This window comes from Pichia membranifaciens, assembly GCF_001661235.1.
Source record: "Pichia membranifaciens NRRL Y-2026 unplaced genomic scaffold PICMEscaffold_6, whole genome shotgun sequence".
NCBI lineage: Eukaryota > Fungi > Ascomycota > Pichiomycetes > Pichiales > Pichiaceae > Pichia > Pichia membranifaciens.
In genome coordinates, this window is record NW_017566987.1 from 383,811 (window position 1) to 411,330 (window position 27,520).

Here is a 27,520-nt window from a genome sequence, read left to right on the forward strand (position 1 = left end):
CTGGGCCACAGGCGACTTAGTAACTCAGGTAAACACCCCCTACCTCCGTTAGCCTGCGTTTAACGTGTCAGTCGTTTATTAATTTGAGTTGCGCGTGCCTCACGATCACTGCGATAGACTTCTATCTTTTGTTTATTATACATTGTAATTACAAAATGTTGAATAAGAAGAGAGCAAGCGGGTATACAAATTGTACATATATGAAATCCAGATGTATCTAACACTAGTTCCAGTCACGTCCTCCGTGCATCTGTTCGACATTGTTGGTAGGAGAGTAGACGGCTTCGATCTTCTCGGAACTCTTGTCCAAGTAGGCCAACTCATCCACCATGAACTCGTTACACATCTTGTCTGCGTCCTTGCCTTCAAACGCTGGAATCTTGATTTTCAACTCACAGAGATAGTGGTTCATCACATTCCACAAAAAGCGTTCCAAATCAAAGTTAATACGTGGGAAATCTTCGGCCAGATTACGGATCTTCTTACCTTCAAGGTTTTCGGTCCATTTTTCTTCCATAATCTTGTATGGGTTGAGCTTTGGATCGTGAACGTGGTAAAATATTGGTTTACAGACGTCTGGAGTAAAGACATCAGAGTAGTACTTATTGTAATCATAGACGAAGTCTTCTTTTTGGGATTCCATATCCTGTCTGAGCTGGGTATGAACTTTTTGCAACATCTCATAGTCAAGCAGGGGATCATATTGGACAATCGTTGAGTGTTCGTAGTTTTGCACATTGTTGAACCAACCGAAAAATCTCTCGGGCTTCTTGTAAACTTGGTAGTACTTTTTGTTGTAAAAGTTTGCAGCGGCAACAAAAGTCTCCTTGTCACCTTCACCTGCACCACCCTGGGACAACAATGGATAGTAACCGTAAGGACCGTCATAGTTGTAGTACAAAGCTAAGATCAAGGTTTTGAAGTGCTCCTTTTTGTTGATCAACATCTCACCAGATTCGGTGGTCCATTCAGGAATGGTTCCCGCACGATCGTGGAAGGTAACGGCCGTTGAAACATCGTCCTCTGGTTTGGACAAGAATTCAGGGTTGACAAAAAAATCGTTCAAGTGTCTGACAGGGACCATTCCAATCTCGGTGCCTCTGATCTCGTAAAACACAGGAGAGGTAGTTCTACGCCAAAAGTCTGGCCATGTGATCATTTTGTAGTTTTCGTACAGCTCGGAGTCAAAAAGGACGTCTGGGTTGGAGACGGCGTAAGTGTCTGAGTCCATCAAAAACGCATTTTCGAAAGATGAGGCTAACAAGGCGAACACCTTGTATTGGTACCCTTCAACCTGAAAGTTCTTAAGCCCTTCGGAACCAAACACACGGTGCATCTCAATACATTTTGCGTTCAGTTGAGGAAGAATCTTCTCACAATACTGGTAGTCGTAATCGCTTTCATTGGGAAGGAAGATCTCCACAGGAAGAGTGGAGCCCACTTTTCTCAAAGTCTCGATACCCAGGAGAGCATACCAGGAATAAATACCACCACCAACTGCAACATAACCATTACCGTTGTAGAAATGAGGAGCAATGTCTGGAATGCCGTTGATGACATTTTCGTGCTTCATCTTCAAGTCGTCGATGAAGTTCTGAGGAAAGTCAAAGAATGTATAGAGCTGCTGTTCCGACAAAGTCTCGGCCGTGTCTTCGTAAAAGAGGACATTGTCAATGACAGGCTTACCGTTCTCCAAGGTCATTCTCCGCTTTAGCGGGAAGGACAGGTGGTTACGGGAGATCAACTCCAATATGTGGGAAAAAAAGTTCTGGAAGGTAATGTCTCCCTTTATGAAGTCGTCGGTCTTGATTTTCGAGAAAGACTCTTCGTCCGGGATGAGTGAGTCTGACAACGGGATGGATCTGTCCTTGTTTGCCGAGTTCAACTTGAGACTATCCTTGGCCTTGTCGAGGTTTTCCTTGACCTCAAGCGCTTCCAACTCGGACATCTTGTTCTTCAACTTCAACACATTCAGCTGGGCGTCGGCCATGTTACCCGTCGAACCCAAGTTTATCATCCCGTTGTGCTCCTTGCTGAGGTAGAGCTTTCTCAACTCCTCCGCGTCATTCAACAATGCCTCCGACTCGTCGTTAACGAAGGCCAACAGCTGCGACTCCTTCTTTTCCGTCTGTTCCTCTGCCTTTTTGGTCTCCTCCGTCAACCTATTGAAGTACTTATTCACTGCGTCGATGTCAAACAAAGCGCCGATGATGTTCCCATTTTCGTCCGCCGATGAGCCACCGTCGACGCTGTTGCTGTTGATGTTGCTGTTTCCAGCGCCTTGCTCCTTCGCCTTCAGCAGCAGGGACTGATCTGCGTCTATGCTAGATCTACCTTTCAAAAGCGTGTACCATGCAAGTGTGGCGGTCAGGAGAAACGCAAACACGAGAAGTAATCTGCGACGTCTGCGCTTGATTCTCAACCCGACGCCGGGGCCTGGCTTCCCGGCACCACCAGTGACAGCAGAGGCGCCAGGGCCTGTCATCTGTGCCTTCGGCATGTTTCCCACTTTCTCCACGGCCATTGTTGTGTGCTGCTAACCTATTTCACAGTACAGAAGAGGTATCTGACCCTTTTCTTCTGCCGTGGCCGTCGTCTCTTCTCTGCTAACTTCACCACCACGACAACAACCAACCGCCGCAAGAACGATCTGCTTGCTTTTTCGCGCAGCGGCCAACTTTGCGAGGTTGTTTGTTGCTCGTGGACAGAACGACACGGGAAAAGCAGACGGGGACAACCCCGTTGCCGTTGCTGTTTCTAATTACAGTTGGGTAGTGGTGCTCAGAGCTAGAGCTGAAACTGGTGCTAGACAGAAACAGATTACTAGACACAGCGCCAGGAAGCGGGAAAAAAACAGATAAAGCTAGTGAGCCAGCAAGCATGGGAAATCTCAGATACGTGCTGCTCACGACTCTCGTGGTGTTCACGGTTCTCAACATCCTCTCAGTGAACCTGTTCAACGCGTCAAAGTACGATGCCAAGATAGAGAAGGCGTTTATTGAAGCGAAGGAGCTTCGTTCGAAGGGAACGTCGAAGGACGGGCAGCCTCTGGAAGAGGTGAAAAATAGGCCGATCAAAGATCACAACGGGAACGTCATGACAAAGCTAAAGTCGAAGGACATTTACTCTCTATCGACTACGCTTGACAGATTGCTCTACAACTTTCCTTACAACAACGAAGAGGAGGTGGAGCAGAACATATACCAGATGTGGAAGACTGGTGGTCTGGATCCAGAGGCCGAAGGCTCAATTCCGAAAGAGTGCATAACTCTAGTGCAGAGATGGAAGGATGCCAACCCAGACCACGAGCACAATCTACTTTCCATCGCTGACGCCGAAGATGCTGTGGCTGATCTGTTGAGACCGACGGTGCCGGAAGTGGTGGACGCGTTGCGGATGCTTCCCCACCCAAGGCTGAAGTTTGAGTTCTTAAAGTACCTTCTGCTCTACCTCCACGGAGGCGTCTACGCAGACATCGATACAATCAACGTCAAGCCAGTGAAGCACTGGTACAAGTTGTCCATGCTCTCGACCAAGGTCTGGCTTGGAATCGACTCCGACATGAACGACCCAACATGGGCCGAGCATTACGTCCGCCGTTTGTCCTTCAACAACAACATAATGCGAAGCAAGGCACACCACCCGCTTTTTGCCCGCTTAATTGCCAGAATCACTTTTATCATCTTCACCCAGAAGAGCCTGATTGAATCCATCGACTGGATCGCAGAATACAACAACGTCGACGCTTCCGGCGCCCCGTTGGTGCAATTCACTGGTACCTCTATATTAACAGACACTGCCTTCGAGTACATGAATAACGTTGAGAACTACGCTTTTTTCACTAACCTGAAAAATAAAAATTACGGCAAAGAAAACGCTGTCTTGACCAAACAAACCTTTGGTCCTGAAGTAGATGAATCCCAGAGATTCTCCTACAAGAAATTCACTCTCTTGAGCAGCCCTGTCCAGGTTTGCGACATTGGTATCTTACCTAAGATCAGTTTCACTGGTCACGACTCTGCCGAGGTCGACTATTTCGACGACGAAAATGAGAAGAGAGGCTACGAAAAGTTCTACTACGGAAGAAGCAAAGATTTAACAGAGTGGTCTCCTAGAAAACTCCGTTTGGACTCTAACTGATATACGCTCAGTTTCCCCTTATAAACTCTCTTACTATTACATTATATACTAATCTCTAGCTGAATTCGGCTCCTTGTAACTCTACCTTAACCAGTTTCTAGCGTGAATCGTATCATCATCTCAAATCCGTCTCAGCCCCATCGGCCAAAAAAAAAGATTCCTAATTTAATTATTTGTACACTGAATTTATTTTGTCTCTTCATGCCCCAACTGTAGAAATACAATCCACCGGCAGGACCTAATATTTTGCACACACAGCAAAGCCAATGAACTATGCAATCACCAGGTATTACGTCAGACATATCGAGGCATTTGTCGTCTCTACGGATGAACACTTCACGGCGAAATACGGCCACTTCAAACTCCAGCATGCCACCAAAAGAGCAGCTAGTACCTCCACCTTCTGCCCACGAAGAAGCGGGCGACCCAAGCAATTATCAGCCAGGATCACCAGTAATAGAAGAAGATTCGGTAAAGTTAATTGACCCTTTTGACCCTTCAGACCCGGACTCATTTCCTCCAGATCTCCTCTCCCCCGGAATAGACATGATTAGAGTAACTCGGCGCAAGAGAATACGCCGTGCTTTCAAATTGACACTTCCATCCTTGACTTTGACATGGAACTCGAAAAGTAAATCAAAGGTAGAAATGGATAAGATTCAAAGCATCCGTGTAGGAGAAGATGCAAGAAATTACAGAGAAGAGTTCAATGTTTCGAAAGAGTTTAACGCTTTATGGATTACCGTAATATATATATCATCAAATTCATCCCATTCCTCGGCGTTGCTATGCAATGATTTGAAGGCGTTGCATATGATTGCAACTACAAAAAGAAATTACGACATTATGTTGAAAACACTCAAGCTGCTTTCTCAATGGTCAAAAGAACAAGAGAGTTTGGTAAGTTGCGCCGATGTTAATGAATTCTCTAAGATCAAGTGGGACAACAAAACAAAAAAGCTAGAACGGCAACTTTTATCATTTGAGGATGTCTTGAAATTAACCTCAGAATTACATGTGTATATGGACGTGTCATACCTCCGTCTTTATTTCGATCAATGCGATACTAATAAGAAGAAGAGTTTGGATTTCCCACAGTTTCAGACTTTTGTATCCAAACTCCGCAGTCGGCCTGAGTTTGGTGCCATTTTCCATGGGTTGAACATTAGAAATGGAAAAATGCTGCTATCTGATTTTAGGATATTTGTTAGAGAAACACAAAATGAGTCGTCGCTCAGTGACACCTTGATTAATGATATATTTGTTAAATTCTCACACGGCAAAAGTCTTGACTCTTATATGAGTACATCAGATCTATCATACTATCTAAACAGCCCTTATGCTACTGCATTATTCAATGAAGAAAGCTTAGATCCACACTATTACTCACATCCACTAACAGATTACTTTATCTCTTCATCTCACAATACATACCTATTAGGAAAACAGTTTCATGGATTTTCTTCGATAGAAGGTTACATTCATGCTTTACAACGTGGATGTAGGTGCATTGAGATTGACGTATGGGATGGAATCTCTACAAGCACAAAAGAACAACATCCTATTGTTACCCATGGCCATACATTAACTAATTCAATTGAATTCAAATTGGTGGTAGATATTATACGGAAATATGCATTTATTACAACTCCTTATCCATTGATTATATCTTTAGAGATCAGATGTTCTCAAGAATCTCAGCTGAAGTGTGTTGCCATAATGAAAACTATTTTCGGAGATATGCTTGTATTACATTCAAAAGTAAACGAGAGTATCATGCCTTCGCCTGAAGAGCTAAAGCATAAGATCTTAGTTAAGGTTAAAAAGTCCAAATCAACTACCATCATTGAACCTCAAGGGTCCCCACATAGTCTTCATTCTTCATTCTCTACTTCGTCAACTCAAAGTGATGATATAAATCCCAATTATACAGAAAATAAATACGACGAGGAAGAAGTTACCCATCGTGATAATTCCAATAGTCTCAAAAAGATGGTTTCCAAGCCCACGGCACGAACTCTTATTGTACCCGAACTGACTGCACTTGCTCCATATTTTGTTGGAATAAAGTTTAGAAATTTTTCTTTGCCTGAATCAAAAACTTACAATCATGTTTTTTCCTTCAGCGATCGTACTTTACTACTTTTATTACGAGACAAAACGAAATTAGTATCCATTTTGAAACATAACAGACGTGGAATGATGAGAGTTTACCCTTCGGTTGTACGATTTCGATCAGATAATTTCAACCCGATCACATTTTGGGAACTTGGCTGTCAGATGGCCGCTACTAACTGGCAGATTTGGGATTGCGGTGAAGAATTGAGTGAATCTTTATTTGCAAGTATTGGCTCTGAAATGGCATCAGGGTTAGGATACAGTGGATATCGATTGAAACCCAAAAACATGAGGAATTTGGAAATGAATACATCAACATATGATAAGGAAAAGCTCAAAGTCCAGACTTTGAGCTCTCTTGTATTTGACAAAGAGCACTTTTTTGATGTTTCTATTCTATCAGGTCAGCAGTTGCCGAAGCCTAAAGATTTTGGGAATACGGGATCAGATGGCTATACACCGTGGGTTGAGGTAGAAGTATACAATGTTTTGCCTGTTCATGCTGAAATTGTTCACCTCCATAGATATAATAGAGCTGGTACCTTAGACGAGGAGAAAGATGATATAGAAGATGAAAAAGACGGTGAAGTGGGGGAGGCTGAAAATGAAAAGGAAGAGACAAGGAAAGAAGATGAATTTAACATTAGTACTGATAAGCAACAAGCCATTGAAAACGCTTCAGATGGCAAGATAAACTCTAAGTTAACAAAAGCTGGAAGCGTAAAACTAAGTCATGTTGAAGCAATGTCAGCCAACCCCAATCATAGCGTTCTTTTCAAAACTAGATTTGCCGAAAATCCGGGGAATGCATTTAGCCCTAAGTGGAATGCCTCCTGCAGGCTAAAATATCTCACCAATGAGAATGATTTGGCATTTATTAGAGTTGCAGTTAAGACTTTGCGTGCAAGTAAGACAAAGTCCGGAGTTATAGGAAAGGTGAGTACTGTTGTCAAGAACAACAATAATGATTATACAATTGGGAGTTGGTGCTGTAAAATAGGAGATTTGAAACAAGGATACAGGCATATCCGATTAGGTGATAACAAAGGAGAAGAATTGATATATTCGAGTTTATTCATCAAAATTGAAACAAAGTGAGATTACAGCGGTAACATATATACAAAAATAGGATTATATATATATCAGTTTAAAGTTCTTAACATTAGAAATAGGACATGATATCGTCATCATCGATTTTCTGTTGTGTTGGCTCTAGAGTAAATTCCTTTGGCTTACCAGCAAGAAGTTCTCTACGAATCTCGGGCCCTATTTCACGATGCCCACGTTGTCTAATGACCTCCATCAAAAAGTCTCTTTGATCGTCGGTAATATCATTTTTATACCTTTGAGCAAATGCAAGAAAAGCTTTGTGCCAAACCAATGGTAATGGGGGTGCCTCTTGTAACTTTCTCTGCTGTGTAATATCGATGTTTGCTTCGTCCATTACATCATCTGCTTCATTATCTATTTTAAATGAAGATTTGTTATCGGTTATGACACGGAATCTCATGAAGTAGAACACTAGGTCATCTATCGTCTGGTAAGGCAATGCGTATCTTTTTTCAATCAAAACCCGAATAAAAACAGTGGCCGCTGGTGAAAATTCTTGTTCTAATAGCCAAGATAATGCAACTGCTGCATGCTGTACAGGAACTGAAGTTTTCTTCAAGACAGATGCCGCAATCATCGCCTCCCTCACAGAGCATTGGTCTTCAACTAGTTGGAACAAAAATCCCTTGAAAAATGCAGCAGGCTTATATAATGATTTTTTCAATGCTCTGTAAATGTGATAGTTTAGCTTGTGATCTTCATTCTCCTCAATGTCTTGATGAAATCTTGGGTAGAGCACCAACGTAACAAATTTTTCTGCTTTTGCAGCAGTCAAGTTGGACACAAATAGTCTTGTGGCCTCGTAGACAGCATTTGGAGTCCACATTTCAGGTGCTGTAACATATAATAAGTCTTCCCAATTCTTGATTGTTGGCAAGACCTTGAAAAGCTTCGGAAGTTTTCCGTGTCTCCAAGCTCTCAATGATTCTCCAACTTTTTGATACGCTTCAATGACCCTAGGTGGTAAGTATACACCATCAGGTTTTCTACCCTCTTCCTCCTCTTCTTCTCCCTCTTCTTCGTCATCCATTTGTTGTGTGTTGCTTGAGGCTTCAGCAATTTTTTCCATGATTTTGTCTGCGAGATTGATCGATTGGAATGGGATATTATTTCCCTGCTTTGCTTTGAAGAAGGTTTCAAACATTGCTATTTCAGATGGATTCAAATCATCTTCGTCAACAATTTCAACTTCATAATCTTCCTCCTCTTCTTCTTCTTCTCTTTCAACTTCATCTTCAGATTCATGCTCTATCAATTGAAATCTAGGTTTGGTTGCAACCTCATTAAAATTCTCTTCATCCTCAATTTCCTGTTGTTGTTCCTTTGCAAGCTTTAACACACGACGAGACGTTGCTGCATCTAAGTCATATTCGTCTCTGCCGTCACCTTCTTCTTCGCCAAGTTGACTCTTGCTAGACTGTTCACTAGGCTTTTTGTAAACTTTTGATTTGATCTGTGATGATTTTAATTTCCCTCCCGTGGAAGCAATGTCCTTGTAGAGCGGGACATGTCTACTTTTGTCCTTAATATCCTTTGTCGACACTTTTCCCATCTTGTCAACAATTTCTGTTGTATTCTCCGGCTCAATTTCAGGATTTAGGACTCTCTTAACCTCTTCCAAAACTAGTAGTAAAAACAACCGAACTTGATGATTAGGATGGAAAACTGAAAGTTTTTTTGAAATTTTTTTTTTTGCAAAATTGCACCGCCCTGTTTCTTTAGTATGTTGATGATAATCTCACTGAAAGAAGTCCTCATCATTCGTAAAAGAGACATATCGATGGAAGCTTTCTTAGCTTTGAATGGGTAACCCAAGAAATTATCATCGATATCACAGAAAATGGCCAAGTTAGTAAGAAAAAGAAAATCAGCTTCTTTGGTGTCGGAGGGGAATGTTACTCCAAGCCCAGCTAAGAAGGCTAGAAGCGATGCACAACATCATCACAGTTTCGAATCTATCCGTGCTTCTCGTTACAAGACAATCAATGACAAGCCAACTGCCAAATCAACACCTCTTGATCTTTTTGTGTGGGGTTCAGGTTCCATGTGTGAATTGGGCCTCGGTCCAGATGCAAAGACCAAAGAAGTGAAAAGACCAAGGTTGAACCCTTTCTTGAAGAAGGAGGAGGTTGGTATTGTTGACTTTGCAGTTGGAGGTATGCATGTTCTCACTCTAGATAAATCAAACAACCTTTGGTCTTGGGGTACCAACGATTCAGGTGTTCTTGGAAGAGATACTTCAGGTCAGGCTGATAAAAACTTGAGGGATATCGACTCCGTTAAGGATGAAGATGACGAAGACGGAGACTTGAACGAAGCAGAATCCACTCCAGGCAAAGTCGAAGGATTACCAAAGGATGACCAAATTGTGAGAGTAGCAGCAAGTGACAATTTATCTGTTGTTTTACTCGAAAGCGGACAAGTTTGGGCTTGGGGTACTTTCAGAAACAACGAGGGCATTTTAGGTTTCTCTAAAGACGTTAAAATCCAGAAAACTCCTGTTAGAATCGAGGAATTGGAAAATATTGTCCAAATAGTTGCAGGAAAGGATCATATTCTAGCTTTAGATTCTAAGGGTTTGGTTTATGCTTGGGGTAACGGTCAGCAATTTCAGCTTGGTCGTAAAATAATGGAAAGATCAATGATGTCATCACTAGAACCTAGATCCTTTGGATTAAAGAATATCAAGTTCATAGGGTCCGGTGAATTTCACAGTTTTGCCATCACAAGAGACGGGAAAGTTCTTGCGTGGGGTCTCAACCAATATGGTCAATGCGGTGTCGATATGAACATCGAAGATGGTGCTGTTGTTGGTAAACCAACTGAAATCAAGTCTTTAAAGGGAAAGAAAATTGTTTACATTACAGGAGGTGAACACCATTCTATTGCAGTCTCTGAATCGGGAGAACTGTACACCTTTGGAAGATATGATATGAAAGAAATTGGTATAGAGAAGGAGAAATTACCAATGGACGACTGTATTGTTGATGCACATGGTAACGTTCGTTGTTTACCTGTTCCTACAAAATTGACTACCTTACCACCAGTCAACACAGTTGCTTGCGGTTCCCACCACTCATTGGCTATAACTAAGGATGGTCTCGTTTTTGCTTGGGGGTTTGCTGATACGTATGCTCTTGGGTTGGGTAATTTAGATGAAGATATTGCTAAACCAACAAGAATTGACAACACTGCTACCAGAGAGCACCAGATCGAGATAGTTGGTTGTGGAGGACAATTCAGTGTCAGTGCTGGTATCAAACTTGATGATGAAAAGGTTGAAGAAAGGCTTGACAAAATCGAACAGTTTGAAGAAGAACTTGAAAAGTAGACAGGCAAGTGACTTTTCTGTCTGATGTACTTAATAAAAAAATTTATAGTTTAACTAAAAATAATGTTTTGTAATTTTTTCCCTTTCAAAAAAAAAGCATGTAAAATAAACAGGAACAGAATTAAAAGTTGTTAATTTAAATGTATTGATAGTCTAAGTAGAGAAATGTAAACTACAAGAACTCAAACATCTAATTGAGTGTCATCAATCCTGACAAGAAGACCATCTTTCTTCATGAAATCTTTGACATCACTCACCTTGTATTCACCTCTGTGAAACATACCTGCACCCAATGCAGCGTCTGTCTTTGTGTTTTGGAAAACATCGACAAAATGTTGAGGGTTACCGGCACCTGACGATGCAATGACTGGAATGGTAACTGCGTTTTTCACCATATTAATCAATTCAAAATCGTAGCCGCTGTTGGATCCATCTTTGTCAATGCAATTGAGAAGGACTTCACCTGCACCCAATTTTTCACACGCAAAAGCAAGCTCTACTGCTCCAAGTTCATGGACTTTCCGTCCACCTTGAGATGTAACCTGGTAATAACAATATTGTTCGCCACTTGGACCTGGAACGCTTGTTTTAATGGTTTTGTATTTACATTCTTTGGGATCAGAAATATACTTTCTCTTTGGATCAACAGATATGACAACAGCTTGAGCACCATAAGCTTCTGAAATGGTTTCAATAGGAGATGTACCCAATCCTTGATTGTTGTTGGCATAGTACTCTTCAGCTGCACGAACGGCATCAGAACCAATAGAAACTTTATCTGCTCCTGCATGAAAATACATGGAAGCAACTTCTAATGCAGAGTGTTCCGTTCCGTCTGGGTCAACAACATCTCTGATACCACCACCAACCGTTAAAGGAACAAAACAAGTTTTAGCAGCCAATCTTAAAACTTCTAACATTGGCAGATCCTTGATTGGAGAGTTTCTGAAAGAAGTAATATTTAGAAAAGTAACTTCATCAGCACCTTGACTATAGTATCTTTCTGCCATTTCGACAGGTTTACCCAAGTTTCTGACATTTCCCGCATCTGATTTTTCACGGACATCATATTGATCACCTTTTGTGACAACCAAATCACCTTGGTCGTTTGTACGGACATCCAAGCAAGCAACTATCCTTCTAGTAAGACCAGTTTCAGTTTTTTCTATTTTGGATAAATCTGGTTTTTCTAACTTCACCGTGAAGTATCTGTTACCGTTCAAGAATGATTGGATGACCTTCAAACCAGCGAGGCCCGATTTTTCAGGATGAAACTGTGTTGCAAAAATGTTGTCCTTGGATACAGCTGCAACGAAAGTTTCGTCGAAGTATGTGCAAAGAGCCAAACTCCATCCCTCATTAGCAAGTGAATCTATTTGTTCCTGTGTGCGTATGGCAGCATATGAGTGAACAAAATAGTAAAATTTGTCCTCGCTGATTCCATACAACGAGTTGGCATCCGAGGAGGATGGGAGTCTTAAAGAAATTGAGTTCCAGCCAATCTGAGGTACACTTTTTTTGGATGTATTGAACTTTTTTAAGTCACCAGGTAAGATTGACAAGCCTCGTATGCCCTGACTTTCCTCACTGCCTTCAAAAAGGGCTTGCAAGCCAACACATATTCCCATTATTGGTCTTCCTGAATTGATGTATTTTCTCAAAGGCTCAATAAACTCTCTCGCGTGAAGCTCTTTCACAAAGTGACCAAAATTTCCGACTCCAGGAAGGATCAATTTTTCACAAGTCTGTAAAGCTGGATCGTTACCGTTGGTAATGAAACGGACTTGGAAACCCAAAAACGCTATAGCATTTGACAAGGATTGTAAGTTCCCCGAGTTGACATCAATAACGTGGACCACACTCGACATGGTTCTTAAAGAATGGTTTTTGAACGAAGAAACAAAAAAGAGATAAGCAACTTCCAGGTATACTCTAATCTTCTTTGATATCGGGTAGAAATTCATGTTGCAAAAATTGGCGGAAGTCATCAAAAAAATTAAAGACGAGCAAATCTGAAAAATTCTGATCGAGGAAAATGAGTCAACTTTGATACAGAGAAGCGGTGAAGATAAGAATATTTGGAAAAAGAATGTTCATGGTAGGAGGAGCACGCTATAGAGAATATATAGGGGATGTATGTAGGTACTGTACAGAAAAACTAACTTAATGTAGGCTATGATTATTTCTTATTGAGTGCTCTTCTTGCCTTGACGGCGGCGGCAAGTTCTTTAAGCATGATTTCAGTGGATGCAAAGTTAACACAGGCATCAGTGACACTGACACCGTACTTGAGTTGGGACAAGTCTCCAGGGATCTTCTGGTTGCCCTCGTTGATGTTGGACTCAATCATGACACCGATAATGGCGTTCTCACCGTTGGTGACTTGTCTTGCGACCTCGCTACATACCTTAGGCTGGTTTCTGTAGTCCTTGTTCGAGTTGCCGTGAGAGCAGTCAACCATGAGAACCTTACCGGCAGGGAGCTTTTCCTTTGCTTCCTGGACGGACTTTTCGTCGTAGTTGGTGCCAGCCTTACCACCACGGAGGATGACAAAGCAAGAGTCGTTACCCTTGGTGGTTATGATGGCGGCAAGCCCGTTTTTGGTGACACCCATGAAATGGTGGGAGTTTTCTGCAGCCTTGATGGCGTCGATGGCGACACCGAGGGTACCGTCGGTACCATTTTTGAAACCAATTGGGAAGGAGAGGCCGGAGGCCAACTCTCTGTGGAGCTGGGATTCGGTGGTTCTGGCACCAATGGCACCGAAGGAGAGACAGTCGTTCAAGTACTGAGGGGAGGTGGTGTCCAACATCTCCGAACCGATAGGCAAGCCAAGATTTGTCAAGTCGACGAAGAGCTGTCTGGCGAAACGCAAGCCTTTATTTATGTTGAAAGACCCGTTCAAGTCTGGGTCGTTGATGAGACCCTTCCAGCCGACGGTGGTTCTTGGCTTTTCCAAGTATGCTCTCATGATGACGACCAACTCGCCAGAAAGTTCTTCTGCCAAAGGCTTGAGCAGGTTGGCGTAGTCCATGGCGGTCTTCTGGTCGTGCAGAGAGCATGGCCCGACAACGACCAACAGACGGTCGTCCTGTTGCTTGACGATGGCCGTGGCCTCCTTACGTCCACGGATGACCGTCTTCAAGGCGTCCTTGGTGGCTGGGATCTCTCTGATGAGGAGCTCTGGGGAGATGAGGGGGTCGCTGGCGAGGATACGGAGGTCGTCGTATTCTTCTTGTGCAGGGGCAGCGGAGTTTGATCTGGAGTCAGCCATAGTATTATCGATATAGGGGTGGGTGCTTGATGAGTACTCTCAGGGCACAAAAAGCAGCAGAACCAAGGAAGCAGAGAAGCAGACAGGCGGAGATGCGGTGCTGAAATACTTGACCCCGAGGATCGAGACTTTTCGGAAAAATACAGGGTGCCATGTGGTCAAGTGAAAAACTGAAATGGGTTATTACTCATCGAAGCTGGAAAAGACCGGGCGGTGCACTGCCCCGCCCGGTTTTTCCTTTTTTTTCACCTTTTCGCATTTTTGGGTTTTTTTGTCATTTTCCGGCGGAAATTTCCAATTTTTCAGCATTTTCTCATTTTCGGGCATTTTTCGTCGATTTTGTTCTGTTCCGGGAAGGTCTATTGTTCTCTGCATGAACCGGAGCAGGAGAGACAAAAAAGAAGGGGACGGCGACAATAACGAACATGACACAGATGGTCGAAGAAGGGCCCAGAGAGGCTGTTAGGGGGGGCAATTGGACGCCGGAGAAGCATGGAACACACAGCAGAACACACAGTGGAGCGCTCAAGGAGTTTCCGGAGCGACAACAGCGATGGTGGAGACGGCGGAGACGGAGCAGATAGTGTGGAAGGTGTCGTGAGACCTCGGGAATGGGTGCATAGCGCCGAAAGCAAGTACGGAGAAGACGGTGAGCGGCAGGGGGACGACATCGAGCTGGCGACATACCGTGTTGGGAGCGGGCAGAGCGACTCTGGCAGCGACGGAGTCTGCGGAGGGTACCACGACGACGAAGGAGCCGGGGAGAGCGACAGTGACAGTGACAGTGACAATGGCAATGGCAACGGCAATGGCAACGAGAGCGAACGGCACGCTGCGGGCAGCGTCGTCTGGCGGAGGCTGTTGCGGATCTGGCGGGGTCCTTCCCGGCCCTCGGACAGGATCGAGGACTTCCGGCACGGCTACAGCCCGTGGGTGTACCTGGTGAACCGGGTGCCGCTGGCGCTCGGGCAGCGGGCTGGGCGGCGCACGAGGCTGGCCGTGCTGGCCGTGTACTTCGCCGGCCTGCTGGTGACGCTGCGGCTGCTCTACGGACACTTGCTCTTCGGGGCGCCGGCCGTGGACGGGACGCCGGCAGTGACGTTCCCCTGCGGGGCGGCGCCGAAGTTGTGGCTCGGGGCAAACGACAAGTGTGGCCTGCACGCCCGCCGCTGCATGGGCCCGTTCCGGCGGCACGAGACGCTCTACGTGCGGTGTCCGGCGTTCTGCGGCGGCGCCGGCTTGGCCTACGACGTGGTCAAGTACGCGGACCGGCGGGTGCAGTACCAGCCGTACATCGTGCAGGCGCCTGCTCCCGCGGACGACGGCAGCCCCGTCTACCGCGGCGACAGCTTCCCCTGCATCGCTGCGTACGAGCAGGGCGCCATCAGCCAGCTCTTTGGCGGCGTCGTCGCCTTGCATCTCGACGACCACTTCCCCTACGACACTGCCGAGCCGCCGCGCACCAACGACAGCGGCCCCGCCTTGTTGTTCGACTCCTCCTTCCCGGCGAGCTTCACCATCGGCCCCGCTGTGGGCGCCGTGCGCAACGGACACGACCTGCGGCTGCTGGGCATTGTCGCCGGCCTCGTGTTCACTGCGGCCGCCGCCCTCCTCGCCTACGACGCCCGCGTCTTCTACCTCACGACCGTCGCCGTGCTCTACACCACCATCGTGCTCTGCAGCGACCCGCCCGTCATCGTGGACTTCCTCGACAACCGCTACGGCGGCGGCGACAGCGCCTGGCGCCTTCTCTCCCTCTACGTCCGGCGCCTCATCCCGCTGGGCCTCGCCGTGGGCTTCGTGTGGAAGTGTGTCGGCGAGTACACCTTCCGCGCCGGCGGCGCGGGCGGCGTCCAGCGCCTGCTCTTTCTCGCCGGCGCCTGGCTCACGGCGCTCAACAACCTCACCTTCGACCGCCTGCCCCTCGACCGCCTCCTCCCCAGCGACATCGCCCACCGCCCGAGCAGCATCGCCGCCTTCCTTTTCCTCGTGGGCCTCTTGCTCTGCTGCGCCGTTGTCCAGGGCCGGCGCATCTGGCGCGCCGGCTGGTTCCGGCGCGCCGCCGTGGGCTACGCCGCCGGCCTTGCCGGCCTCGTGTGGGTCGGCCGGGGCTGCAGCGGCCTGCTGGCGCTCGACGGCGTCCCCGGCGGCGACGTCCCCGGCCTCGTGTTGCGCGTCCACCACTGGGCGCTCGGGCTGGCCCTTGTGTTTGCCTGCAAGACCCGCTGGACCGGCTCCTACATCATGCAGGGCCTCTGTGTCGGGCTCCTGCTCAACGGCGTCGGCCGCTGGGGGTTTGCCAGCGTGCTCGAGCAGCACGGGGCCGTACTGCGCGACCGCGACAGCGTCGCCGGCCACCTCAGCCGCCCGGCGGGCGTGCGCTTCGACCCCGCGACCCGCTGGGCCCAGGTGCTTTTTGCGCCGGCGGACTCAGCCAAAATCACCGTTTCCGCCGGGCCCACCCCGGCAGAGCAGACCGTCAGCGTCAACGGCCGGCGCGCCCGCGTCAAGCTGCTCGTGAACGACGTGCTCGTCTACGCCGGCCCCGCCCGTGGCGTCCTTGTGCCGGCGCCGGCGCCCGCAGCGCCGCTCTACCTGCGCGCGGCCGTGTGCTACCGCCCGGGGCCGCCGGCGGGCCCGGACAGCGGGCTCGACGGCGCGGGCGACGACGACGACGACGACGACGACGACGACAGTGCCGCCGACGGGTCGGCCGCGAGCGATAGAGGGTTCCGCTGCAGCGGGTGGAGTGCGGCAATGCGGTATTAAACGGCGAGGCACCGAGGACGATAAGCACGGGGCCGGGCGTGTGGTATTTTCGGGGCGGGCAGCGGATAGCGTGAGGCAGCGTGGGGCAGCGCAGAAGGAGCAGAGCGGATAGACTCTTATCTCTGAGGCGGGTGGAGCTGTCTGCAGGCCATCTGCCCCATCGGGCTGTTATCTATGTGGTGTCGCTGGAGACAGGCTTCGCTGACTCTGGTCTGATAGGGTGTGGTCTGGCTGCCCGGGTGGAGTCTTCGCAGGGATGTATGTGTATGTGTGTATATATATAGCCCCCGGTCTGTGTCCTGTGGGTGTGTCTGGTAGCGGCTGCGTTCTGCTTATGCTTTTTCTTTTTCCAGCCCTTTTCTGTCTCGGATAACAGAGCACTAAAATTTTTTTCCACCCCCATTTTTGCACGTCGGCACACATCCTGTTTGTGCTTGTGCTCCTAGTTTCAGTTTCGGTTTCGGTTTCGGTTTCAGTTGTGCAGCTTTCTGTGTAAGTCAATCGCGTCCAATGCAAGACGTCAAGGAAGACTTCACCATCCACGAGTCCAGCGGCAACCTCCACGAGAGAGGCGGCCACGGCCACGCCCACCAGGGCAGCAGCGTCGACAAGTCCCCCGCAGAGGTGTCCCAGATCAGCTCGGGGTCGAGGGACAGCCCGTTTGTGGGCGACGGCGGCACCGCAGACTCCGCCTCCGGCAGCTCGTCGGGCGCCGACAGCAACAACGGCAAGAAGAGAGAAGAGCTGTTTGTGTGGCGCTGGCTGCGGCCGCTCGAGATCAAGGGCACGCAGGGCCTCTCTCTCTCGCAGCTCTTCCTCCTCAACTACGACTTGCGGCCCGTCGAGGAGGCCCGCAGAAAGTGGCACTGGTACCACTTTGTGTTCTTCTGGATCGCAGACTCGTTCAACATCAACACGTGGCAGATCGCCTCCACGGGGGTGCAGGCCGGGCTCTCGTGGTGGGTCGTGTGGATCACCGTGTGGCTCGGCTACTTCTTCTGCGGCTGCTTCGTGACCGCCTCCGCCAGAGTCGGTAACGCGTACCACATCTCCTTCCCCGTGTCCTGCAGATCCTCCTTCGGCATCTGGGGTTCGCTCTGGCCCGTCATCAACAGAGTCGTGATGGCCTGCGTCTGGTTCGGCGTCCAGTCCTCCATCGGCGGCAACTGTGTCGAGTTGATGCTCCGCTCCATCTTCGGCAACGACCTCGACACAAGGATCCACAACACCCTCGGCGGCAACATCACCTCCTTCAAGATGTTGAGTTTCTTCCTCTACTGGTTCTTCCAGCTCCCCTTCATCTACCTCCCACCCCACATCGTCCGCCACTTGTTCACCGTCAAGGCCGTCATCTGCCCCATCGCCGGTATTGCCTTCCTTGTGTGGACCCTCGTCAAGGCCGACGGCGGAGGACCCGTCATCCATCAGAAGTCCACCATCTCCGGCTCCGAGTTTGGCTGGGCCTTTGTCAACTCCACCATGAACTCCCTAGCCAACTTCGCCACCTTGATTGTCAACGCCCCCGACTTCTCCCGTTTCGCCAACAAGCCCGGCGCCGCCATCTGGTCCCAGTTCATCGCCTTGCCAACCACCTTCTCTATCACCTGCTTGATCGGCATCTTGGTCTCCTCGGCGTCCACCGTCATGTACAACGAGACCTACTGGAACCCGTTGGACGTCCTCTCCCGGTTTCTCGACGGCTACTCTCGTGGTGACAGAGGTGGGGTCTTCCTCATTTCTCTCGGCTTTGCCATCGCCCAGTTGGGAACCAACATTTCCGCAAACTCCCTAAGTGCAGGAACTGACATGACCGCCCTCCTACCAAAGTACATGAACATCCGTCGTGGTGGCTTCATCTGCGCAGCCATCGCCTACGCTATCTGCCCATGGAACTTGATGTCCTCCTCGTCCATGTTCACCACCTACTTGAGTGCCTATTCCGTCTTCCTCTCTTCCATTGCAGGTGTCGTCTTCTGTGACTACTACATCTTAAAGAAAGGTTTGCTCTACTTGCCAGAATTGTACATTGCAAACAACTCCTCCCCCTACTTCTACTCCAAGGGGGTCAACTGGAGAGCATATGTCGCATACATCTGTGGAATCTTGCCCAACATTGTCGGTTTCGTCGGTGCAACAAAAACGCACGAAGTTCCAATGGGCGCCACGTACGTCTACTACTTCTCCTTCTTCACCGGTTACGCTGCAAGTAGCTCGGTCTTGTTGATCTTGACCCTCTTGTTCCCAATCAAGGGTATGCCTGAAGACAGCAAGGTGTTTGAATTCAAGTTCTACGAGGAATGGCAAGAAGTCGAGGACTTCGACCTTTACCTGAGAAACAAGGACTTGGACCTTGGAATAATCGACGCCGACGACAATGACACCTCCAGCAGCATAGAAGACGCCTTTGCCTCTCCCTCCGGCGAAAAGGGCTTTTGAATCTTGATGTCATGTTGCTTTTATTCCTGCTTTATTATTCATCCCGTTCTTTTCTTCCTGATTTTCTCCCTTTCTCCGTTGCGGAACTACATGCTCCCGTTTCTTTAAACTTCTACAGAACTTTACTCCGTGGCTTTCACTCTTCCCTTTCCTCCATTTATATTCTGCGTCCGCTAGACACGGTCTGCCAGCTTCTTATCATCCCGAAATGTCCACCTTTTCGACTCTACACCTTACATATCTTTGTTATTTCGTTGATGTCCGTGTATCTCCGTCCTTCTCCGCCCATCTCCGTTTCCCTGCTCCAGCGCCGACGCGTCGACGATCTGACAGCGGCCCGACGGACTACAACTCTGCCGCAGTTGTACACGCCAGCTTTATGGGGCCTGCCTTCGTCCCCCATTCACGAGTACCGCTTTTCTTTGCCAGCAACTTCTCCCTGGACTTGCTCTAGTTCCAACTAGTTGCCATGAACAGTAATATCACCAGATATGGCCCGCAGTCCGTCCAAAAGCCCGGATTTGCACCGATTGCGCCGATCGTCTTGTATTTTGGGTTCGACAACTCTCAAATTTTTCAGCTCACTTGAGCGTCGACCCTTTTTTGAGGCAGCTGGAAAAATTTGAGGGTTAAGCAGGACACAACCGCTCGGGCAAGAGAGAAGGGACAGTAGAGAGGTCAGGTTCGGAGACAGTAGAGACGTATTAGAGCCACGCAGAAACAACAAAATGCCTCCAAAGAAACAGCAAGAAGAGAAGAAGATCCTGTTGGGTCGTCCAGGTAACAACTTGAAGTCTGGTATTGTTGGTTTGGCCAACGTCGGTAAGTCGACGTTTTTCCAAGCCATCACCAGATGCCCATTGGGAAACCCAGCAAACTACCCATTTGCCACTATTGAGCCGGAGGAGGCCAGAGTGATTGTTCCTTCTCCAAGATTGGACAAGTTGATGGAGATGTACGGCAGACCAAAGAGAGTTCCTGCCTACATCACCATCTACGATATCGCAGGTTTGACCAGAGGTGCCTCCAAGGGTGAAGGTTTAGGTAACGAATTCTTGGCTAACATCAGATCTGTCGATGCCATCTATCAGGTTGTCAGATGTTTTGACGATGCTGAGATTATCCACATTGAGGGTGACGTCAACCCGGTCAGAGATTTGGAAATCATCAGTAACGAGTTGAGATTGAAGGATATCGAGTTTGCCGAAAAGCACTTGGAGGCCATTGAGAAGATCACCAAGAGAGGTGGCCAAAGTTTGGAAGTCAAGCAGAAGAAGGAGGAGGCCATTGTTGTCCAAAGAATCATCGACTTGTTGCAAGACGGACAGCGTGTCGCCAATCAGAACTGGAGCGCCAAGGAGGTCGAAATCATCAACTCCATGTACTTGTTGACTGCCAAGCCTTCCATCTACTTGATCAATTTGTCCGAGAGAGACTTCTTGCGTAAGAAAAACAAGTGGTTGCCAAAGATCAAGGAGTGGATCGACACCTACTCCCCAGGTGACCAGATCATCCCATTGTCTGTCTCGTACGAGGAAAGACTCTCCCATATGGAGACCGACGAAGAAAGAGAAGCCGAGGAGGAGAAGATCGGCGCCAAGTCCATCATGCCTAAGTTGATCACAATGATGAGAACCAAGCTACAGTTAATCTCGTACTTTACCGCTGGTGAAAAGACCGAAGTCAGAGAGTGGACCATCAGAGAGGGAACCAAGGCTCCTCAGGCCGCCGGTGTCATTCACACAGACTTGATGAAGACCTTCATCTTGGCCAACGTCATGAAATACGACGACTTGGTGGAGTGTGGTTCCGAAGCCCAATGTCGTGCCTCCGGTAAGTTGATGCAGAAGGGTAAGGAGTACGTTGTCGAAGACGGTGATGTTATCTACTTCAGATCCGGTGCCGGTAAGAACTAGTCTCTCCAGCACAACACCGCACCGCCCCGTATCGTGTCCCATATATCCGTAGCAGCAGTGATGCTTTTGTGTAAACCCCACATACAGCAAACATTTCTAATAGTAAGAAAGCATCACCACCTCCCAAAAAATTTCAAAGGCCGCTCCATCGTATCTGAAAATCATGAGAGGCAGAGGAGAGAAAATCAGGTAGCCAGACCATCTGTCAGACACTGTGAAGACGGTTTCTGTGTAGCCTCTATTGTTGAAGATAGCATTCTAAAGCCACGTTGATCAGCAGAGACAGTCATTGTTGTACGAGAATGTTCAGAAACAACGCTCTTGTGTCTGCGCTGCAGGGAGGCCAGCGTGTGTTTGCCACTTCCGGCTTGAAGGGCGCCACGAGATCTCTCACTTACACACGGATGCTGTTTAACGAGCAACCTAGCGGGCAGCCGCAGCCGCAAAAGCCACCGACCGCTTCACCAGAAGCGGCCCCAGCAAAGAAACAGTACTCGAGACGCCCCTTATCGAGCATCCCCATTGGATCCGAGGAGTACACCTCCCAGACGATGAAGCGGAAGCCTGTGGAGTACCTCTCGTGGAAGTCGTTTGTTTTGTTTCTTGCCGTCGGTACCGGATTGACCTTTTTGTTCCGCTCGGAGAAGGAGAAGTTGCAGCTCCGTAAGGAGGCGGAGGCGAACAGAGGAATCGGGAAACCGCTCATTGGCGGGCCGTTCAACTTGATCACGGAGAACGGCGAGCCCTTCACGGAGAAGAACTTGCTCGGCAAGTTCAGCATTATCTACTTCGGCTTCACTCACTGTCCTGACATCTGCCCGGACGAGCTCGACAAGCTCGGAATCATGCTCAACGAGCTTGAGAAGAAGGGCGTCCAGGTGCAACCGATCTTCATTACTTGTGACCCGGCCAGAGATACCCCCGAAGTGCTCAAGGAATACCTAAGCGAGTTCCACCCATCCATTGTCGGCTTGACAGGCGACTACGACGAGGTAAAGAAGTGCTGCAGAAACTACCGGGTCTACTTCAGCACGCCCCGGGACCTCAAGCCGGGACAAGACTATCTCGTCGACCACTCCATCTTCTTCTACCTCATGGACCCAGAGGGCGAGTTCATCGACGTATTGGGCAGAAACTATGACGCAGACGGCGCAGTCCAGAAGATCGTCAAGGACGTGCGTGCTTACGAGCCACGTGAAGTCCGTGAACAGAAGAAGGAGGGTCTTTTTGGCTTTTTGTACAAATAGCCTTCGTGCCTGCCCCAAGCCCACCCGCAAAGAGCCTTTCTGTGTCTCTTGCCTGTAGATAGACACCCGTATATACACTACGTATCCCCCATCTGGCCACCCGGCCCAGCAAACATGTCACATCTTCCACGTTTTTAAAACAAACAACGCAGCAGAGAAGAAAATCCACACAAAAACCGGCACGCCAATGAAAACGCTTTTTCTCTTTTTTGGAATGTTTTCGTTCCTGCCTGCATTCTCCATTCTGATTGATTTTTACTTGCGTAAACCTCTACCTTTCCGCCTGCTGCTCTTGTGTGTTTGCCCCTGTCTCCGTTGCTCTGCCTGTCTGGCTCTGATCTGACTCCCACCGCTCAGCATTAGCACCAGCACCAGCACAAGCACAAGCACAAGCACCAACACCAACACCAGCACCAACACCAACACCAGCACCAAGGTTTGACAAATGGTAAGTGTGTCTTTGTGCATCCACAAACATGGCTCGACACCATAAATACGCCACTAGCAGCATACTGACATCTTTTCTTTCCGCCCCCATGTTCTACAGGTTCTATTCAAACGAAAACAGATCACGTTTGTTCCGCCGCCATTACTTCCGGCGGATGCAACACCGTCCACACCCGTGTGGGTGATTCCCGAAACGGGAGAATGGTTTTTGAAATACGAGGACTACCTTAACAGAATGTCATTTTACAATGTCAAGAAGTTTGTCTGCGAAACCAGCGGGAACTCAAACTTTACATTTTTCGAGGCGTTGAAGGTCGAACACAATGAACTGTTTTCGATGCAGTCGAACTTCCCGGAACCCGTGAAGGAGCCAATTTTACGACACGTTTCGTTTTCCACGGTCCCTAGAATAGACCTCTTGGTTGACCAAGTGTACACCAAGTTCAAGGACGACTTCTTCCCCGGAGATAAGGTCATCGTGAAGTACACGGGTGGGTACCGTGCCCACGGAATTGTCAAGGAGAAGGTCGTGTTCAACTCCAGAATGGACTCCAACGGAGTGATCCAGTCGCCGTTTATCTCGTACAGAATCTTTCTCCCGGCAGACGAGAACGAGGTCGTCATTGAAGATGCTTCCCTTATCTACCGTGAAAGAAACCGTTTTACAAAATCGTACGTCAAGACTTTTTTGAAGATGAGTTTGGTCAGATCAAACAGGCTAGGAGCTCCATGGGTTATACGTGATGAAATCGCCAAAAAATACAAAATATCCCTGGAATGGCCTGCAGACATGAAGAAAGTCGACTATGTCAGCCAAAATACAACCCATAATAGAACAAGCATATCCATCTTAAACGACGACGACAATGAAGACGATTCACTAAATGATCTACATAGACCAAAATTTGTCCCCATGGCTGGCCCACACTCAGCTCCAAAACAAGCCTCAAAGCAGAGGCAAAAGCAGAAGCAGAGTCCACACATGATGATCGAAAATGGTGATGCAGCCCCGTTGTCTGCCGTCTCAACACAGGGCCTCAGCAAATCACAAATGGGCATATTCAACCAAAACGAAAACTCTCTGGATTACGGAATGAGGTCGAGTCGTGGCTTTTCCCATACGGTTTTCGAGAACTTGAAGGAGACGCCTCCAGCATACGAAGATCTATACGATAAGTGGTGTGAACAGTGGTATCAAATTCTCAGGCGCACAACAGCTTATTTTGAGGATTTGAAGACAGAAGACCGTGCAAGAGATAAAGTCATCAAACTCTTCGAGTTTGCTGGAGTGAAAATAGTGGATACTTTTGATCCAGATAATACTCATTTTATTGTGACTCAGCGTCCCTTCGTTTCCAAAGAAGCGTACCCCGAGTCTGATCCTTTCTCGTATGTTCATATGAAAAGGATTAAAGTATGGCATTATGAAAAATGCCAGCGATTTTTCAAGAGTATAAGGATATCTAATAGGAGAATAGATCAGCTTGCAAAGCAAAGGGCAATACAAAAGGGAATCGAAGTAATTGACTACCTGTCGGGTAATGGAAGCACTGAAAACAATGGCAACATTACCAATCAAAACGAGGATAGCTTCACCGTCAATGAAGAAGAAGATTCTCACACTATGCAACCTTCAGCCCAATCAAAGAGTTTCGTTAATATTGCCCCAGCTCCTACAATCGATGATCACTCAAATGGCAAAACTTCTGGTAATGGTAAAGGAAAAGGCAGAGCAAAAGGAAAAGGTAGACAAAAGCCAATTTCAGATACAGCGTCTGCTAAGGAAAATGAACCAGCCAATTCGAAAAAATCCAACTCGAAGACGGCAAAACCTGATGAAAAGAATAACAAGCCTGAATCGAAAACGGATGATAGCAAGAGCAAAGCCGCTGAAACTAAAATTGAAAATGAACAAGCGGATAAAAAATCACACAAGCCAGTTATTGTGGATGATCTGCTGTTACCAATCAAATATGATGTTTCCAAGCCCAATTGGAAAGTTCTTTCAGGGTTAGAAAATTTACATTTCGATTTTGAAAATTGCCCAATAACCACATCGAATGTTTTGGAAGTGTGGATTTTCATTAATATGTTCCATGAAGCTTTTGTCATCGATACCTTCACCTTTGATGATTTCCTTTACGCTCTACAATGGAATGATCCAAGTAAGAAAAGTCCGTTGTTGTTAGAAATATTTTGTGCATTATTAAGTTGTATTATAAGTAAAGAGGGTGAACTGCTGATTACATTGCCTGTTGATATCCAGTCAGAAATTGAAGAAAAGGAGGCTGAGATGAAAGAAAAAAAGTTGGCGAAAGAAAGAGAAAAGAAAGAGAAGGACAAGAAAAGCATTAAAGTTGAAGATGATGAAGATGATGAAGTTGAAAATGAAGATGAAGATGAAGAAAATGAAAATGAAAATGAGGGCCAGAGCAAAGAAAATGGTAATGGTACTGGAGTTCAGGTGAAAGAAGAACGGAAAGAAAATGCCGGTGCAGAAAAATCTTTTGAAGTCAAAGAAGAGAGCGAAAAAGATGATGATGATGATGATGATGATGATGATATAAACCATAATGCTTATTCGATTTTGGACTACAAGAAGCTGTCATGGCGTGAACGTCTCCAGAAACGTCATTTTAAGGAAGGACAGTGGCTCATTATACTAATGGGTATTTTCTCAATAACTGAATTCATTCCAGAATATAAGAATGAGATCACAAAAACTTATGAACTTCTAGCACCACTCGATGAAGTACCAACGCCTGAAACATTAATGGCTAATTTTTGCGAGAAAGTCAGTCCTGTTCGTAGAGTTTCAATGTTGTCGATACTTATGGGGCTACTACTAGGTGGTGAGGTTGTTCGTGCCCACACTGATTTTGTTGTTTCGAGGTCAGCTTCATTGCGCCGCGAGAGATTTGAATTGCAAAAGGAATTAAAACTCAAGGTGGAAAGTGCTCATATTGCGAATAAAGATGTCTTAGATTCATTGAGAACGATCGACGTTCGTGAAATCAAACAAAGAATAGAAGATCGTGAATTGGAGGCTTTGACAACCGAAGAGGAAAAGGAAAAATGGATTGAAATTAAGAACAGAGGTGGAAGACCAATTCAAAATACCTTACCTCCAGAGCCTAGTGCATTGGAAAAAGCAGTTGCTGCTGGCCATCCCGAGTTCTTAAAATTGTTGAGTGCCCGTACCGAAAAGATTTCTGAGGTTGAGTCCATGAAGAAACAAAGACTTGAAATTGATAGGACACTTGTTGAGTTGAACTGTCAAAGAATCAGATACTTGGGCAGGGATAAAGTATGGAACAGGTACTGGTGGTTTGAAAAGAATGGTTTGCCTAACCTTGGAGGAAACAAGGACGATGATGATGAAAATGACGAGATCGATCGTGAAGAGCGGGATGACGCTGATAATGGTGATGATGATGAGAGTGGTGATCTTCGTAAAAAAGACGATAACAGCGAATACGACTCTGAGACATACCTAATGGGTCGGATCTGGATCCAGGGGCCCAGCGCCATTGATGTGCATCATTTGAGAGGTGGTGATGGTACAGGATTAAAGAGAAAGATGATTGAAGAAGGTGAAAATATTTTGAAAAATGAGCGTGATTGGGTTTTCATTGACCAGGTTGAAGACTTTAACAAACTTGTATCCTGGTTGAACGATAAAGGGCTAAGGGAAAGAGCTTTGAAGAAGGAGCTGAATGAATGCAGGGATCGCGTGATTTCTAGCTTCAAAGCACGTCGGAATTTCCTCAAAGGTGGTGAATCTCAGATCAAGCTCTCTAATTACATCAAAAAACTTGAAGAGGGCGCTGTGAATGAGAAAGAGACAACAAAAGAAGAGACCGAGAAAGTTGAAGTTATGGAAATTGATTCTGAAGATGACAGGCCTGCTGAACTTGATTTCGAGGACGAAGAAGCAGAAGAAGAAGAAGAAAACGGCGAAGACGAAAGAGCTGGAGATAAGGATCAGAAAGATCACAAGAAAGAAGAGGATGAGGTTTTGGCGATTGATGGTGACAGTGACAGTGACACTTCACGTGTCACTAGATCCACGAGAAGTCTGAGAAACCGCAAGCCGCTCGTTGCTGAGGAAAAGCTACGGAGATCCAAGCGTAATGCTGCGGCCTCTCCAACCAGTGTCAATACCAGGAGTAAAAGACGCCGTGTTAACACGAGTGACAGCTCCGATGATGTTAGCCTTGATGGCTCTGTTGATGCAGGTACTGGCAACGATGACGAGAATGACGATTCCACTACCGTCGAACAGGAATTCGACGATGAGACGGAAACCTCAAAATTCAATGGTAAAACCCTTCAGAGCGAAGAGGGCTATATTGACCGGATGGTGAGATTACTACAACTTCCCGGCAGTGATGATCCGCCAGAACTCCGAACTAACCTACTAATACGTGCCCGTGCCAAACTAGGCGAACTTGACGCCCTCAACCGTGAAGAAAACATGATTTTGTGGGTGAACAGCGCTGCCATCGAGAAGAATGGCTACACGCACTACGAAGGTCCTCGCATAATCAACAGCAGTCGTGCTAGCCGTGGAAACAAGAAGGGGCGTGCCAGTAAAAGTTCCCGTGGGAGCAGAGGTCGGGGTAGGGGCAGGCAGAGCCGTGTGTAGAAGAGATGTAATTGTTGTATAATTGAGTGTACAGTATGTAAATCAGAAAAATTTATTAAGAAAAAAAGGTTCCTCGCGAAGAGC

At 47.2% G+C, this 27,520-nt stretch overlaps 12 protein-coding genes across 12 annotated transcripts; 8 read left to right on the forward strand and 4 right to left on the reverse strand.

The window, feature by feature from the left end:
- Positions 1–91: 91 nt before the first annotated feature.
- PICMEDRAFT_18126 (hypothetical protein) lies at positions 92–2,631 on the reverse strand. The gene has a single exon (XM_019161886.1). It carries the CDS (start codon positions 2,522–2,524, stop codon positions 224–226), a length of 2,301 nt encoding a protein of 766 aa, XP_019015844.1. The 5' UTR covers positions 2,525–2,631; the 3' UTR covers positions 92–223.
- Positions 2,632–2,791: 160 nt separating this feature from the next.
- PICMEDRAFT_18127 (hypothetical protein) lies at positions 2,792–4,316 on the forward strand. The gene has a single exon (XM_019161887.1). The coding sequence runs from the start codon at positions 2,881–2,883 to the stop codon at positions 4,138–4,140; it is 1,260 nt and encodes a 419-aa protein (XP_019015845.1). The 5' UTR covers positions 2,792–2,880; the 3' UTR covers positions 4,141–4,316.
- A 193-nt stretch (positions 4,317–4,509) lies between these two features.
- On the forward strand, positions 4,510–7,356 carry PICMEDRAFT_74439 (hypothetical protein; the record flags this gene model as incomplete). The annotated part of the gene is made up of 1 exon (XM_019164771.1): positions 4,510–7,356. One exon carries the CDS (start codon positions 4,510–4,512, stop codon positions 7,354–7,356), a length of 2,847 nt encoding a protein of 948 aa, XP_019015846.1.
- A 32-nt stretch (positions 7,357–7,388) lies between these two features.
- Positions 7,389–9,070, reverse strand: PICMEDRAFT_175774 (hypothetical protein). The gene has a single exon (XM_019161653.1). It carries the CDS (start codon positions 8,918–8,920, stop codon positions 7,421–7,423), a length of 1,500 nt encoding a protein of 499 aa, XP_019015847.1. The 5' UTR covers positions 8,921–9,070; the 3' UTR covers positions 7,389–7,420.
- A 102-nt stretch (positions 9,071–9,172) lies between these two features.
- PICMEDRAFT_18129 (hypothetical protein) lies at positions 9,173–10,817 on the forward strand. The gene has a single exon (XM_019161888.1). The coding sequence runs from the start codon at positions 9,209–9,211 to the stop codon at positions 10,697–10,699; it is 1,491 nt and encodes a 496-aa protein (XP_019015848.1). The 5' UTR covers positions 9,173–9,208; the 3' UTR covers positions 10,700–10,817.
- Positions 10,818–10,881: 64 nt separating this feature from the next.
- Positions 10,882–12,567, reverse strand: PICMEDRAFT_60380 (hypothetical protein; the record flags this gene model as incomplete). Its single annotated transcript, XM_019163431.1, has 1 exon — positions 10,882–12,567. One exon carries the CDS (start codon positions 12,565–12,567, stop codon positions 10,882–10,884), a length of 1,686 nt encoding a protein of 561 aa, XP_019015849.1.
- A 190-nt stretch (positions 12,568–12,757) lies between these two features.
- PICMEDRAFT_18131 (hypothetical protein) lies at positions 12,758–14,257 on the reverse strand. Its single transcript, XM_019161889.1, has one exon. The coding sequence runs from the start codon at positions 13,971–13,973 to the stop codon at positions 12,879–12,881; it is 1,095 nt and encodes a 364-aa protein (XP_019015850.1). The 5' UTR covers positions 13,974–14,257; the 3' UTR covers positions 12,758–12,878.
- Positions 14,258–14,465: 208 nt separating this feature from the next.
- PICMEDRAFT_13402 (hypothetical protein) lies at positions 14,466–16,742 on the forward strand (the record flags this gene model as incomplete). Its single annotated transcript, XM_019160054.1, has 1 exon — positions 14,466–16,742. One exon carries the CDS (start codon positions 14,466–14,468, stop codon positions 16,740–16,742), a length of 2,277 nt encoding a protein of 758 aa, XP_019015851.1.
- Positions 16,743–17,252: 510 nt separating this feature from the next.
- PICMEDRAFT_36702 (hypothetical protein) lies at positions 17,253–19,178 on the forward strand (the record flags this gene model as incomplete). Its single annotated transcript, XM_019163027.1, has 1 exon — positions 17,253–19,178. The coding sequence occupies one exon, from the start codon at positions 17,253–17,255 to the stop codon at positions 19,176–19,178; it is 1,926 nt and encodes a 641-aa protein (XP_019015852.1).
- A 728-nt stretch (positions 19,179–19,906) lies between these two features.
- Positions 19,907–21,094, forward strand: PICMEDRAFT_74445 (hypothetical protein; the record flags this gene model as incomplete). Its single annotated transcript, XM_019164772.1, has 1 exon — positions 19,907–21,094. The coding sequence occupies one exon, from the start codon at positions 19,907–19,909 to the stop codon at positions 21,092–21,094; it is 1,188 nt and encodes a 395-aa protein (XP_019015853.1).
- A 302-nt stretch (positions 21,095–21,396) lies between these two features.
- On the forward strand, positions 21,397–22,341 carry PICMEDRAFT_60388 (hypothetical protein; the record flags this gene model as incomplete). The annotated part of the gene is made up of 2 exons (XM_019163432.1): positions 21,397–21,444; positions 21,586–22,341. The coding sequence occupies 2 exons, from the start codon at positions 21,397–21,399 to the stop codon at positions 22,339–22,341; spliced, it is 804 nt and encodes a 267-aa protein (XP_019015854.1).
- A 276-nt stretch (positions 22,342–22,617) lies between these two features.
- PICMEDRAFT_18133 (hypothetical protein) lies at positions 22,618–27,484 on the forward strand. The gene is made up of 2 exons (XM_019161890.1): positions 22,618–22,789; positions 22,889–27,484. Exons 1-2 carry the CDS (start codon positions 22,787–22,789, stop codon positions 27,434–27,436), a joined length of 4,551 nt encoding a protein of 1,516 aa, XP_019015855.1. The 5' UTR covers positions 22,618–22,786; the 3' UTR covers positions 27,437–27,484.
- Positions 27,485–27,520: the final 36 nt, after the last annotated feature.